The 15,667-nt window shown below is 42.7% G+C and overlaps 1 protein-coding gene across 4 annotated transcripts in view; it reads left to right on the plus strand.

Moving 5' to 3' along the window:
* The window catches only part of LYRM4 (LYR motif containing 4), a 154,451-nt gene that overhangs the window by 46,947 nt on the left and 91,837 nt on the right, over positions 1–15,667 (plus strand). Inside the window, exon 3 of one of the 4 annotated variants that reach the window (XM_063632679.1) lies at positions 13,067–13,171. The exons of the other annotated variants lie outside the window; for them this stretch is intronic. Coding sequence (XP_063488749.1) covers positions 13,067–13,171 — 105 coding nt within the window. The remainder of the gene's footprint in view (positions 1–13,066; positions 13,172–15,667) is intronic. 4 annotated transcript variants of the gene reach the window in all.

Consider the following 15,667-nt stretch of genomic DNA (forward strand, 5'->3'; position numbering starts at 1 on the left):
TAGTATATACATACAATAGAATATTATTCAGCCCTAAAAAGGAACAGAATCCTGTTACATGTTACAATATGGATGAACCTTGAGGACTTAACACTAAATGAAATAAGCCATACACAAAAAGATACTGTATGATTCCGTTTATATGAGGTGTCTAAAGTAGTCAAATTTGTAGAAATTGAAAGTAGAATGATGAATAATGGGCTGGAGGAGGAGAAAAAGGCAAATTGTTTAATTGGTACAGAGTTTCAGTTTGAGAAGATGAAAAAGTTCTGGTCATGTTTCACAACAATGTGAATATACTTAATACTGCTGAACTAAATGCTTAAAAATGGTTAAGATGATAAATTTTATGGTTTGTGTTTTTTCCACAATAAAAATAAACCCCTTCTTTTTCAAAATGAATTATAGCCAGTCATTTTTTTTTTTAATTGGAAGAATGAAATTAAATTCTTCAGACGCTGGTATTTAGGGAGAGGAAGCTTAAGTCATTTGAAGCTTGAACTAGTGAATTTATATCTGTGAGCCCTCTGTTTTCTCATCTGTAAAACCAAAGGATTATACTGTAATTTCTAAGGCTGCTGCCAGTTCTAAAATCCCATGGTTCAACATTCACATAAATATCTGTCCGCTTCTTCTCTATTTACAGAAACTACTGATACATGTTAGACTGAATTATTCTATGCCTGGTTTTCCTTGGCCATTTTTCACGAAGAACTTAACACTACAGAGTTTAGGCTGCAGATGAACAAAGTTATATGCCACCTATATATTTATATCATTATAGATTCCAAAGACTTCTCTTCATCTAGCCTTTCTGTTAGAAGGAAACCCAGAAAATTGAATTATTTCATTCATGTTGTTAGCACCTCTGCTGTTAGCCTTCTTCCTTCCTGGTAGAAGATGTGTTACCAGTACTAGAATATATCTCTGATCAGACAGTTTTCTTCCAAAGAAAATGAAATAATAGTTGAAGAACAATAATGTAATAACTGATAGGCAAAGAGAAATTTAAATGCTTTTTCCAAGCCCCATCTTAATGTTTATACTGGTGTCTTGGTTTGACTTCTCCCTGTTCCCTGGTTGGCTTCTCAGCTATGTTCCACATCATGTGCTTTATAAGTAACACACACTGTATCGTTTACAATTCCATTGCCCATGGTTGCTTTTCCTAGATATTTACTGAGCACCAACTCCATGTCGTATAATTTTGAAATGGAGAGTTACCATAGAATTATGAGGTCCTTCCGACCTTGTAGAAGTTCTTTCTCATTTTGACTCTTCAGGGACCTAGCACTCTTTCCACTTCTAATGTCCCATCTGTTCGCTCATTTAATAGAACAGGGATAAAGTTTAAAAGCATACCCCAGCAGCACTTTCCCCTATACCTTTATAAATCAACTACGATTAAATCAAAGGATCAATCTACATATTTAAAAAGTAATAATAGGCTGGGTGCAATAAAAATGTAATAATAGGCTGGGTGTAATAAAAAAGTAATAATAGATTCACACCTGTAATCCCAGCATTTGGAGAGGCCAAGGTGGGTGGATCACTTGAGGTCAGGGGTTCCAGATTAGCCTGGCGAACATGGTGAAACCCCATCTCTACTAAAAATACAAAAAAAAATTAGCCAGGTTTGGTGGCAGGCACCTGTAATCCCAGCTACTTGGGAGACTGAGGCAGGAGAATTGTTTGAACCTGGGAGATGGAGGTTGCAGTGAGCCAAGATCGCACCACTGCACTCCAGCCTGGGTGACAGAGCGAGACTCCATCTCAAAAATAATAATAATAAAATAAAAAGTAGTAATAAACCCATCAGAGGTAAAGGAGATTTAAATACTCTGTCTTGGATTTCAATAAAAATCCTCAGGAAAGCAACATGAATTTATATACAATGACTGGAACTGCCCCCTGAGTGAACCTTATATCTTTTGGATATAAGAAGTTTTTCCAGATGAGTGGAAAATTCCCCAGCCCCCTGTCAAAGTTTAAGAAAGCAAGGCAATGAGACAGTTTGTTTAGTTTTATACCTTGGCCCCTGTGTGACATTCATTTTTTCAGTCTATTTAATATATAATTCCTCTGCAGCTATAAAAAGATGTCTTCAAATAGGAATTTAAACTAATTTCCTCCCTGCTTTTTCTAGAAATTCCAGTAAATCCTCAAGTCTGGGGCAACAGCATTCCCATAGTTGGCGTTCCTGTGGAAGGAATGCCTCTCATTTGGTTGGAGATTGCCTGTTAGTTTTGCTTGATTCCTCCGAGGATAATGTGCATAAAACGAGATTCCATTTCCTTTCTAGAAGAAGCCTGTCTCCCTATGCGTCTTTCATATACAACAGTTGTCCTTTAGTGTATTTCCATGTGCCGGAGAGCTCCCGAAGAAGGCAGCAGTAATGCTGTGTATAGAAAACTTTTGCAAGAGTTTCATTTGGGAATTTTTGTTATGATGTCCATCCTTCTCCCATTGAGTCCTCATATCATTCACTGTGGAATTCCTTGAAGAACTGTTTTGATGCTGAAGCACCTAAAGTGGAAGCAGATATTATTAACTCTGGCAGAGAAAGCACATTGGTCTCATACATAGGCAAGAAGCGGAAGTTCTCAGCTCAGATGGTATTTTTACCTCATGGTCTCGGGCAAGTTGCCTATTTGCCTAATTTACCACATCTGTAAAGAGTCAAGTTTATGATGGTGTGTGCTTGTCAGTGCTGCTTCCTTACACACACACTGTGCACCACACACTGTACTCCACACTTTGAATACATTGTCTCAGTGTCTCCTAAGAGAAAGGAACTCTTATCCTCATTTTTTTAGGTGAGGAAATTCAGACCTGGCATGCTGGAGTAATTCTCCCAAGGACACACAATTAGGAGAATGATGGGCCCACATGCACTCTCACTTGTTAGCCAGCTCTCAGAAGAGGGATCAGATTATGGGTGGCCTTATCTTGACAGAAGGAGACAAGACATTGAAGATGAAAGACAGTGGCAAGATGCATGTTTCCTTTTTCTAATTGTTCATTTAGAGCTCTTGTTAGAAGGTAACAGCTTACCCTCTGTAGGCTCATGAATAGCTTGATCCCTAGAGGCCAGGCTCCTTTATCACTTATCAGAAAACACTCTCCCTCTCTGCCTTCAAAAGAAAAAAAATACAAAAACTACACTCCGAAAATGTGAAAGTTCAACCACCTTATTTAAGAAATATTTGCTCAGAATTTCCCCATAGATTTGAAGGCTACAGCTCCGATTGTGCTTTTCCAGACAAGCTATCACTGAAGTACCCTTAAGTGGAAACTTTTTGGTGCATCACTGCTTGTCTTGTCCTTTCAAGTAATCAAAGTTGACTCTAGTCCTGCTTATGCAGAAGACCTTCTCCCAAGATGACAAAGGAACAGTGTTAGGAAGGACAATCCAAGGGGCTCCCCCTTGTTTGTGTTAATTTGTATTTTTGTATTGCACCCTCTGAGGTGCAGGGAGGTGATGACCCCTTGCCTGCTGTGTATATGAGGGCATGCACTCATTTCCTGAGCCCTTGATAGCTGCAACTGAATTTTCTTTTCGGACTGGATGGATTTCACCTGTGTATATGTGACAGCTCATTTCATCAGTGCTGTTGGGAAGATCTCTCCTAATTATACATCTATCAGTCTAAAAACGGCGTGGCTTTTTCCTCCCTGAGATGTAATAGGAGTAGTGAGTAAGAGAAGAGGTTTTGAGCAAGATACACCTAAATTTAAATCCTAATAACACTTACTCAGTAGCTGTCTATCTTTGGTCATGGTATTGACTCTCTCTGAAGTCATGTCATCATTCAGTGTTTCTACTAAAGGCAAAGGAGTACCATTCTAGTTTTGTACTCATTGTGTTTTTGAAATACCAGAGCCAAGTGATGTGTCAGAAATTTTATATCTTCCCCAGTCTGGTAATTAAAGCTGCAATTTCATGGATTGGTCAGTTATGAATACTGAAAAGGCTCTAAGAATTCTCTAAAATGTGGTACCAGAATGACCTTAGTTTGATTAAATATTGCTAGTGTGGAATTAAATCAGTATTTTACATACTTTCTTTTCCCCAAACATTTCCACTTCATCCAGCCTAAGAAGCACTTCTCTTCTCCCCACTTCTCCCACCTCCTCAATGGAGTAAAAATAGCACCAACCCTGAAGTCATAAGGATTCCCCTTCAAAGTCTGTCACATAGTGATAGCATCACTCCTCACCTCTAGGCCTCACCTGTAAAAAGTAAGAAATTGAGCATATTGGTTTCCAAGATCCCTTATAGCACAAGAATTTTTTCAGGAATTGGCTCTGTTGTTACAACCTAAATTTAACTGCCTTGTTGAGATCCTTGGGGTTTCTTTCCAGAGGCTATTCCACTCCACTGATAAGTGAGTACATTTCGGAATTACACACAGAGATAGCTATGCCAGGGGAACCCAATAAATACTCACTGATTGCTGGCCCAGCGAGCCAGGAGACCTAGGTTCTGCTCCCACCCCCCGGTAGCTGGCAGCCAGCCCTCATAGGCCAGCTTCCTCCTGTGGATAAAGAGGGTTGCTCAGTGGATCTCTAAGGTCCCTTTCATGCCTGACATTTTCTGGTTCTGAAAATAAATGCTAATGATTGCTAAGTCCCAGAAACACCCTGGTGGATGCTGGAGTTTGACCAAGGGTGAGCTATGTCACTGACCCTCTCTATTGACTAAACTGACTGTAAAGGGAAAGCCTGACTGCCCAGATCTCCCAGCAAGTGTGTTTTCTTGCACATGGAGGAGTAACTGGATGATGTAATGCTGAGTTATGTAACGCTGGTTCTTCACGGTCGGCCCCAGCAGCAGGGCCTGTTTGAGAAAAGCCTGGAGCTGCACTTTGTGAAAGCTTTTGACACCCAGCAATGGCAGGAGTGTTGCATGGATCATGGTGATTTCTGGGGTACTGTGACCTGGAAAACAGAACCTGCCTTTTCCTACAGGTGATAGGTTGTAGATATCTCATTTACGAATGAGGTTTCCCTCCCTGAAACTCATCAGAGCTTCTGAGAAGGAGTGAGGTGGAGAAGGGAGGGCTGGTAAAAATAGCAAAAATAAATTTTCCTCTTGCTTTGAACCAGGTTCTATTTTAGCAGAGCCAAACTTAGTGTTTTGTTTTTTTAAAAATAAGTCTCAGCTATTATTTAAAGCTCACTGCTGTCTGTATAGCTGTTCATGTTTTTTGTAATATTAAAGTATTTTTCCTACTGGAAATAATTTTTGAAACTCAGCCTGTTTTTTTTTTATAAGACATTGACCATACTTTTTTCTCTCCCAGGCAGTTCAGGGAACCACTCGGAAAATGGCTTGCTCCTGTCTGTTTCTGTACTGTGTTCAGCCTGTCCCCTGATAGTCGTACTTTATGGCCAGCCTCTGCAGTGTTCCAGTTGATTCATAACCATGAGTCTCTCTCCAGCCAGATTGCAGGATGCTGGAGGGCTGGGCCTTCCGTGTCCTTGGGACCTAGCACAGCACGAGGCACACAGCACACCCAGTGCACTTCTGTCTGCATTCACCTCCTCCCCCAGGGAAGGCCTTCAGTGACCTTCCTGCCCCTTTCTTCCTGCTGCAATCTCATTGTCCTGTGGACCAACAACACACTTTATTGTGACTTCGCTTAATAGCATGATCACACTGTTTTAGAACAGCATTTTAATAAGTCATCCTGTCCCTGCCCTGTGAGCTTCCAGAGGAACCGTGTTGTTCTTATTCACTGTGATACCCCCAGTGCCTTGTTGATGCAGAAAGCACTCCATTAATGCCTAATAAAGTCAAGCTGGCTGGGTAGAAAAACATAGGGAGTTCCACTGAAACTCAGAAGGATGGTTCTAGTCCAGACTCTGACTTGCTTTCTGGCCAGAAGTCTTCACCTACCCTGTGCACCACTTAGTATCTTTGCGAATAGACAAAGTGAGATGATGTGCACTAGCACCCGCTGAAAACAGCAAAGCTGCTGATCAGTTTAAAGCAAAAAGTGACCGAGGCAGATCTCAGTCGATGGAGGTTTATTTGGCCAAGGTTGAGGACGCACCCAGGAAAAAGAAACACAAGTCATGGGAGGATCTGTCATCTGTGCTTTTTTGAAAGAGGGTTTTGGGAACTTCAGTGTTGAAAGGGGAAAGAGCGTGCAGGAGAGGAAAGGGAAAAAAGGCGAGAGGGTAGGCAGTGAGGCAAGTGGTTCCTTGCTTGTGAGGCTGTGACTAGCGCTCGGTGAGTCTGCATTTCACATGTGAAGAGAGGGAGGGGGAAGTCAGTTATCTGTTTGGGAGCAAAAGGAAGGCAGTTTTTGTGTGACTCACTTCCAAAGCTTCACTTTCCCTTTGGCATCATGAGTTTGGGGTTCTTTGATTCTGCTTTTCTTTCACACCAGTGAGTCCTGTTATCCTTAACTAACAAACACTCAAACTAAAACTCCTTTTTTACTTGAGGAAGTGGCCATATCCCTTTCCAGAAAAGAAGCCAAGGAAACTAGAGTATTCCCCTGTGCCCCAGCCCACCCCCAGAGTCAGTTGAAAAGAAAAGGTGGTCCATGAGGTAAGTTCCAGCAGGATGAAAGGAGACTGTGAAACTCTTTTATTTTCCCTGGTGCCCCACGGGAAGGCATGAAGGCACAGGCCCAGGAGTACAACAGGAGTGGTTTCAAGTCCTGGCTGTCACTCCCAAGCTTTATGAGTTTAGGCAAATGACTTTCTGTGGGACTCTTTCTCTTCTGTAAAATAGGCATAATTGTCTGCCCTTCCTAGGGGTGTGAAGGAGACTGACAATGTTTGTGAGGCACACAGCACAGCGCTGGGCCCGTGCTAAGTGTTCAGTAAGCACGAGACAGCTGCAGCCTCATCTATACTTCAAACTGCTTTTTCCATACTACTTTTAAAAACTCAAGTGCTAAAACAAATCCTGATGGAGACATTCCCACTTTGGTTTCAGCCGCGTAAGTGTACGGAAAGGGAGCAGCTGTCCGTTCTTCTTTCATGTGCTTCTGCTCTCCAGCCACTTAGACGCGACACGAGGGGCCCTGCCCAGCTGCAGGCTCTCGGCACGCCGTTCTTGTTATAATACACGTCTGACTTTCCCAGACGTTTTTCAGTGCATTAAGTGGAGCTGTGAAGACTAAATTCCAAGTGACAGTTTCAGTATGAAATATTTATTGCATGCTGATAAAAGAATATCCACCTGAATAGAATCACGAGGGCCAAGGGAAAATTTCAGTCCATGTAATCTTCCATATTTTAAACGTTCCCATCACACTGTAGACTGCTAGGCAAGAAAGTGAAATAAAGGCTCCAGGAACAATCTCATGTAGGGCAAGTTGGTGTTTGGAAGTAAAAAATGGGAGTCCTTTAATTTGAATAAAGGTGTTCTCAAATTCAGAAGATGGGGAGGCAGGAGCCATTAGGAGGCCTAGCAAGCAGCTGTCCCAGACAGCAGACTACTGTATACAGGCAGAAAGGCGTGATTTCACAGTTGTCTTTTCCTCCATACCCATGTGCGTAGGATGCTGCCTGATCAACAAGATATGCCTAATCAGAGCTTCAGTGAAATTTTCCTTGGATTTCTGTAATACCCATCTCAGCCTGTATCTCCGAGCATCATGGAACGTCCCCTGGAGCGAGTTACCAAAGTCCAGGGGGCGTGGGTAGTTAATCGTCTGTATTTGAGGAATTTGTTTTCTAATGACAGAAGAAGGACAGATTTCATGTGTGCATGTTCAAACACATGCCTGTAGAGGTGGACAAGTGCTCAGAGTGGCTTATGTGACTTTTTGGTTTATTAGTGTTGTATGTCGTTCTCTTCTTGGGGACTAGGGCTGTCCTGTCTGTCTCACACTTATCACAGTGCCCTACACACTGATAATGCTTAGAAAATGCTGCCAAATGAATTATATGCTATAATTATAAAGGACTAGATTCCACAAACTTGAATTCCTTCATAGTAGCCCATGTCATTCACTGTATTTATGGAATACCCTTATGAAAAAAGCAAAAAGTCTAAGCCAACAAAATTTTAGCCATATCCTGGAACAATAATTAGAGCTGTAACTAATTATAACAGCTCTGTCTTTGGAGGCAGTTGGCAGCCCTGACATATATACGAACTTAGGGCAGGCTATTCATCTTTTCTTGGGAGAACTAGGGAGAAATAAGGTGGGTGGGGTGGCCAAAAACCACTTTGGAAAGGCCTGTTGGAACAAGTACTTCTTGCCCAAACATCTGAACAAAAGGCCCTTTGCTGAGTTAGGCCACATGGTCCATCCAGTGCCCACATCATCCTTTCGCAGCCTCTTGGGATGGCATAGAAAGTTCATATTCCTCCTGTTTGTATGTAAGGAGGTTGGAAGTTGGGAAATCAGGCTGCCCCAGGAGTTGAAGCATCAAAGGCAAGTCCAGGAACCACGTACTGCACAATGAGCCAGGCCCCTCTGCCTCTCAGTTTGTGTCTCTGGACTTCCATGGAATACAGGTATTGTAGACACACAAACTCTTCACACAGTGTAATTTACTCACCTTTGCCTGTGGGAGAATTCTATGTATGTGAATTCAGACATGCTGAAAATACAGAAAGATCATATACAGTAATGTTCTTGTCAGGGCACTTTGTTTACACAAATTCATTATAAAAAATTTAGAATTGCGAAGTGTAATTCAGTTAATTGAGCACCTGCAAAAACAAGTTTTGGTCATGGTTATTCACTGATTATGGAGGCTGAAGCAGTTAACTTTTCATTTGTTTTATATACCAGGTGCCGCAGGCATGGATCATTTCATGAAAGAGGATGACCCTGCAGGGCCTCCTTATTTTGCAGATGAGGAAACTGAGGCTCAGAGAAGTTAAGAAATGAGCTCAGAGAGGTTAAGGAGCTTGAGACTCTGCAGCCAGTAATGGTTGGTGCCAGGATTTGAGCTGAGGTCTCCATCACCATATCATGCTGCCTCCCAATAGGATCCTTTAATTGCATTTTAATAGAATGAATTTTATTAAAATTTTAGGTAGATATACTTTCGTAGCCTTGGCTAACCTCTTCCAACTGAGAGCCAGTGACCTGCTCAAAGTCAGAGTACGTCTCTGAGGAAGGCACCCACAGCCCTGTGATTCCTGACTGCCCCTTCTCGATGACCTGGATCTTCAGGAGTGCACAGAGAGAAATGAGGTGCAGGGGGTCACTGCCAGCAGGTTTGGAAAGACAGATGGTTCCCTCTGGAGCAACAAACAGATTAGCTAAGGAGATGACCCAGCAGGCCAGCCCCAGAGCTGAGTGCAGAAGGCTGAAAAGAGGATTTAGTCAGCTCGGTGAACTGATTCACTCAAAGAAAAGTAAGACAGTTTGTGGCATGAGCTTGTCAACCCCCTTACCCCTTGCCAGTTGGTGACGATTTGATGCGTTGGTATGTTTCCAGGCCACTATCAGGGATCTGAAATTCTTGGCTAGACAGGGAAGAGCATTTGAGCCTGCCTATGCACTTGCACTGCCAGGACTGGCAAGCAGTGCCAAGGTTTGCCTGATCACTTGTCCCCATCCTTGATGGCAAAAGAAAACTAAAGGAAGACTGATACATTCCATATCAAATACCCATGTTACACTCTAAATTACTCTCCTCAGATACCTTAAACCCTTCACAACTGGAGTTTTCCATTATCTAAGCACTTGTAATATTTGGAAAGAAAAACCATAACCAATCTCAAAACAGCCATGATTCACTCCCCCACAAAAAATGAAAAATTAATCTTAATTTTGAAATATTTTGTTCTTATACATTACAGTACACTGAGAATTTAGTTCAACTTTCTCTTTTATGGGGTATTACTGGGTGAACAAAAGGCTATCTGGCTCTAAGGGTGTCTTCAAAGACGGGACTTTTACCTTATGCCAGTGGTTATCAGCCCTGACTGTACGTCAGAACCACCTACAGTGCTTGTACAGTGACCAGTCTACTCCAGACCAAGTGAATTTGAATCTCTGAGTGTGGGACTCAGGCATCAGTATCCTGAAGCGATGACAGTGTGCAGCCACGGATGAGAACCCGTGGCTTACAATGAACTAGAGAGGGGCCTTGGCCTGGTCCACTCCGCCTGTGAGCCCTGCGGCGTGCATGTTCTCCAGAAGGCTAGTCTCTGGGCAAGCTGTCTTTGGTTTTTGTGATGACTTTCCCTGATCTCTGGATCTCTCTAAATTCCATCTTTGTTATGGTGATTATTTTTATTCTGTTGCACTTTTACCGAGTTTCAGACTCTGTTTATAAGTTTTGTTTTAAATTAAACAATGAAAGTTTTACTGCAACTGAAAGTTTCATGTGCTTCCACCCAGTGGAGTAGAGTGCATACTACTGATGAGGCTCTTTGGGGTTCGGGCTGATATCACAAGACAATATCCTTAACAACCAAGTAGAATAACAGGGCTTAGTGCCAAAAGAATACCAGAGACATGTCCTCAAGAATGGAATCGTCATCTGAGGGAGATGTTATTTAACATTCTTTTGGATGCATTTTTGTAGTGCAGCTGAGGGTTTGCTACCCATACAAATTGTGGCTCATCCATCCTGCACTTATGGAGACAGGCTTATCATGTAAACCCTGGCAATAAGAATATCCACAGTGTCCTATATATTTATAGCAGGCATTTTCCCAAGCAGGATTCCAAGTACATGTACAGTTATTAAGAAAGTCACACACCTTCTCTCCTTTCAGGGGGAATTTGTGGGAAGAAAAGATTAATATACCTATATACCAAGAAAGATACATGTAAAATTTTTTCAGCCCTTCAAGATTGTTGTTATGAATATGCTGTAGACCAGTCTGTTTTGAAACTGTGTTGCAGCCCTCAGCATCACAACTTGTTCTCAATATCAACTCTCTCATGGCACCTTGGGAGCAGCAAGGAGACCTGTAGAAGCAAAACAAGGCAATGGCTTTTGGGAGCTGACCCAGTGACAAATGCTAATACCCTGGGCCAAATGTCCTAGCATCCAAAGGAACTGGATGGCACAGCTTAAATTGGGATGGGTTGGCCAGACCAGAACACCAAAGTTTTTTCAAGCAATTGCCTGGCAATTCCTGGTGATTTGAGAAAAATTGAGATTTTTCTCAACTTCAGGGCCATTCAAGGTTCAGCCTGTTGATGGAAATCTCTGTGACAGTTTCAGTCTGGTAGTGACTGTTCTTCCCTACAATACTGTGTAGATTTCACAAAAGCATGTGTAACAGCTTTATTGAGATGTGATTCACATACCACAAAATTCACCCATTTAAAGTATACAAGTCAGTGGTTTTTAGTATATTCAAAGTTGTGCAACCATCACCATGATCAATTTTAGAACATTTTCATCACTGCAGAAAGAAACCCCATACCTATAGCTGTGACTCCCCATTTTCCCCCAACCCACTCTTCCCTAGCCCTAGCCAATCATCAGTCTACTTTCTATGTCTGTGGATGAAATTTATATTCACGACTGGCCTCTTTCACTTAGCATAATGTTTGCAAGGTTCATCCATGTTGTAGCATAAGAGAGTACTTCCTTCCTTTTTAATGCCAAATAATCTTCCATTATATGGATAGACTGCATTTTATTTATCCATTCATTTGTAGATGAACATTTGGGTCATTCCCACTTTTTTGCTCATGTGAATGATGTTGCTGTGAACATTCATATGCCAGTTTTTGTGTGGCCATATGTTTTCATTCCTCTTGTATATATACTTAGGAGTGGAATGGCTGGGTCATATGGTGACTCTGTTTTAACTTTTTGAGGAATTACCTAGTCTTTTTCCAAAGTGGCTGAACCATTGTGCATTATTACCACCAGCAAGGTATAAGGGTTCTAATTTTGCCACATTCTTGTAAACGCTTGTTTTTTTCTGTCGTTTTGATTATAGCCACCCTAGTGGGTATGAGTGGTGTGAGATATACCTTTTATACATAAAAACAACCAGATCTAGATTAGAAGGCTAACTTTGGCCTAGTTACCCTTTAAGGAAGGTTAAGATGGTGAGGAGGTGGGGGTGGACATGGACCTTAGGCCAGTCCTCTGTATCTAAACTCAATTCTCTGTGCTTGGAAGAGATGGGTATCACTGGGCAATGAGGTTTGGATAGCCGGGGGCTAATTCAGAGCATCTGGAGCTCTGGGTAAGAATCCTGTCTCTCACTGCTCCCTGTGGCCCTCCCTGAGCTGCAGTGGAAGAGAATGACCTCCAGATGGACAAGAGTAATGTGCCTTGCCTTTTGTGGTACCTCATAGAGTCCTTTCACACAGTAGGTGGAGGTTGATTTTTTTAACATCAAAAACACAGACCTTCTCAGTGCTAAGCCAGCCAGACTTTTGTTAGCCTGATTCTTCTTGACAAACCTGATGCTGCTTATCATACCTCCTCTTTGAAACTTCATCTTTAGTCTCCTTTTTTCATGCAAAATATAGGCCTCTGTGACAAGTAGATATTTGCACTTGGGTGTTTTGTGAGTACTTGAAAGCCATGATGTCCAAAACTCAATTAGTTGCCCTCTCTTTCTCTTTTCTTTTTTTTCTTCGAGACGGAGTCTCACTCTTGTTGCCCAGGCTGGAGTGCAGTGGCGCAATCTCGGCTCACTGTAACCTCTGCCTTCTGGGTTCATGTGATTCTCCTGCCTCAGCCTCCTAAGTAGCTGAGATTACAGGCGCCCGCCACTACACCCAGCTGTTTTTTTTTGTTTTTTGTTTTTTGTTTTGTATTTTAGTAGGGATGGGGTTTCACCATGTTGGTCAGGCTGGTCTCGAACTCCTGACCTCAGGTGATCCACCCACCTCAGCCTCCCAAAGTGCTGGGATTACAGGCGTGAGCCACCGTGCCCTGCACTGCCTTCCCTTTCTCTTAAACTAATTTACCTTCCCAGTTCCTCCATTTCTCAGTAACCAAGGCTCAAATCTTCCCTCTTGCCTACACATAGGAAATGTGACCTTGATTAGGTTATCTATTTAAAATAAATTCGGGACTTTGCTCAGGTCCTCCAAAACAGAAGATCCCTGGGAATATTAAAATATATTCTTTTATTTATTTATTTATTTTTGAGACAGAGTCTCACTCTGTTGCCCAAATTGGAGTGCAGTGGCATGATCTCGGCTCACTGCAACCTCCGCCTCCCAGGTTCAAGCAATTCTCTGCCTCAGCCTCCCGAGTAGCTGGGATTACAGGCACCCGCCACCATGCCTGGCTAATTTTTTTTTGTATTTTTAGTAGAGACGTGGTTTCGCCATCTTGGCCAGGCTGGTCTTGAACTCCTGACCTCGTGATCCACATGCCTCGGCCTCCCAAAGTGCTGGGATTACAGCCATGAGCCACCGTGCCTGGCTGAATATTAAAATCTATTCTAAGATATTACCCTTTTTCTTGAGGTTCTGCATTGGCATATGCTCTAGACTTATATAATCAGGCACAGCCAACTCAGGCACTTGGCCCCTCCCCCCCTTTAACCAACTCAGTGTGTCATAGTCTTGAATCCTCTTGAAGACCTTCCTTGCCTACCTTATCATGAATCACCAGTAAGTACCTATGTTTTTTCCAAAGGACTTGGTTTGAGGTTCTGTTAGATATTCCTGTTGACTAGATGCTCATCTGTTTCAGTAATCTCACTTGAATGTGGAAGTACCCTTTGTTTCCTGGCAGCTTAATTTCTCTGCACAGTTACAGTGGTTAGATGTGTATTGATGAGCATTACTCTCTAACTGCTTGTGTCAAAGCACTTGGGAAGGCTCATCAATCTTGTGCTTTTTTAATTGACATCAATAACGTGTTTGCATTTATCAATATTTCCTAATTGCCGAGTTATCACAGTGGAACTTCTATAATAAATCATGCCCACAGATAACTTCAGAGGTTACAGCTTAACATTCCTGTCAGTATTTTGATGTATTATAAATTGTTTTTATGAGAATTTTTTCCTGTGAGAAAGGAGGAGCTGTACAGCAAGAGACAAAGAATTGAGTCACTGTCACCATATACAGTTATGTTAAAGAACCAAATCATTCCAGTGGAAATAGAAAAAAGCTATTTCCCAAGCTGGTACAATTCATTCCCAAAAAGTTCGGCATCATCATCTAGATTAATGCAAATATGTTTCCCCTGAGAGTGGTGTGCTGTGCCCAGCTCCTCTGAGGAAAGGCATCTGGACGGTCGGACAGTGAGCACTCTTAGGAAGGCACTGCACCAACCTGCTTTTCAGAAGAGGAAGCTCTGTGAGGAAGCTTTGTGAGCTGCAGTTACTTGCCCAGAGTCAAACAGTGATTTTGCAGAGCTGGAACTCAAACTCAGGGCTGTCTGAGTCCATGTTTGGACTCTTGACCTTTTAGGGACAAGCTTAAACCCAAAAGAGGATGAGGCCTGGATGTTAGAAGGCATGAATCTCCATCATCTGTTAAAGCAGGTAGAGGCAGTAGGGTGTTGGGCTTGGAAAAGCAATGGTTGTGAAGGCTCCAGTACCTGCCCTCCTGTACCTGCAAGACAGTCACATGAGGGAGAGTTAGACATGATATCTGCGCCAGATGATGGGGACTGGAAAGGTAGAGGGAGGCCACTGCCCTGGGTAGAGGCAGTGCTGTGGGGTCGGAGCCACACTGCCCCAGCGTCCTTGAGTGACTCTTACCCACTCTCTGTCCCAGTTTCCTCAGCTCTGAGATGGGAATGTGGGAGCGCCTCACTTACGGGATCATTAGGAGGATTCACAAACCAATACCTGACAAGTGCTTATGATGATGCTTGGGGCATACGAAGTGCAATATAAGGGTTTACTGTTACTTTGTTATAAAGCCAGACTTTCAGTTGCTGTGAGGAAGTTTTTTTCTAAGAAATCATTCAATATTTATTCATTAATTCTGGGGATACAGTGATAGATAAGACAGATATAGTACCTGCCCCTGCCCTCATGCAGCTTACAATCTATGTTAGAAAGGGAATTGCTATGTGCCTCAGGTGAATAGCTGTTGAGCACCTGAAGTAGCCATTTCTGAGACCGTGACCCCACCCTTTTCCTGTCATTGAAGATGCCCAGGCAGACACTGGGGTCCTTCTGAGAAGGGCTTCATACTGTGGGGGTACTTTGTTTTGTTTTGATGAAACAGGATCTCACTTTGTCACCCAGGCTGGAGTGTAATGGTGCTGTCTCGGCTCACTGCAACCTCTGCCTCCCAGGTACAAGCAATTCTTCTGCCTCAGCCTCCCAAGTAGCTAGGACTACAGGCACGTGCCACCGTGGCCAGCTAATTGTCGGGGGTTTTTTGTTTTTGTTTTTGTTTTTTTTTTTGTAGAGATGGGGTTTCACCATGTTGGCCAGGCTGGTCTCAAACTCCTGACCTCAAGTGATCACCTCCCTCAGCCTCCCAAAGTGCTGAGATTATAGGCGTGAGCCACCGTGCCCGGCCTGATACTGTGGGGTTTTATAATGTCCTTAACATCCCTCTGCAAGGGAAGGTTAATTAAATGCAACCAATGATAACAACATCAATATGTACATTGCTTTACTTTAAAACTACCTGGCACCCTCCAGGTCTCCAGGGTGAGGTGAGTAAACTTCAAGATTATGCAGGGCCATCTTGTGAGCTGCAAGAATGAAAGGCAGGACTTCTACTTACAATTTTCATTTATCTATTGTATATATTTTAATAAGCACAATTTAGTG

This window comes from Symphalangus syndactylus, chromosome 23, assembly GCF_028878055.3.
Source record: "Symphalangus syndactylus isolate Jambi chromosome 23, NHGRI_mSymSyn1-v2.1_pri, whole genome shotgun sequence".
Taxonomy (NCBI): domain Eukaryota; kingdom Metazoa; phylum Chordata; class Mammalia; order Primates; family Hylobatidae; genus Symphalangus; species Symphalangus syndactylus.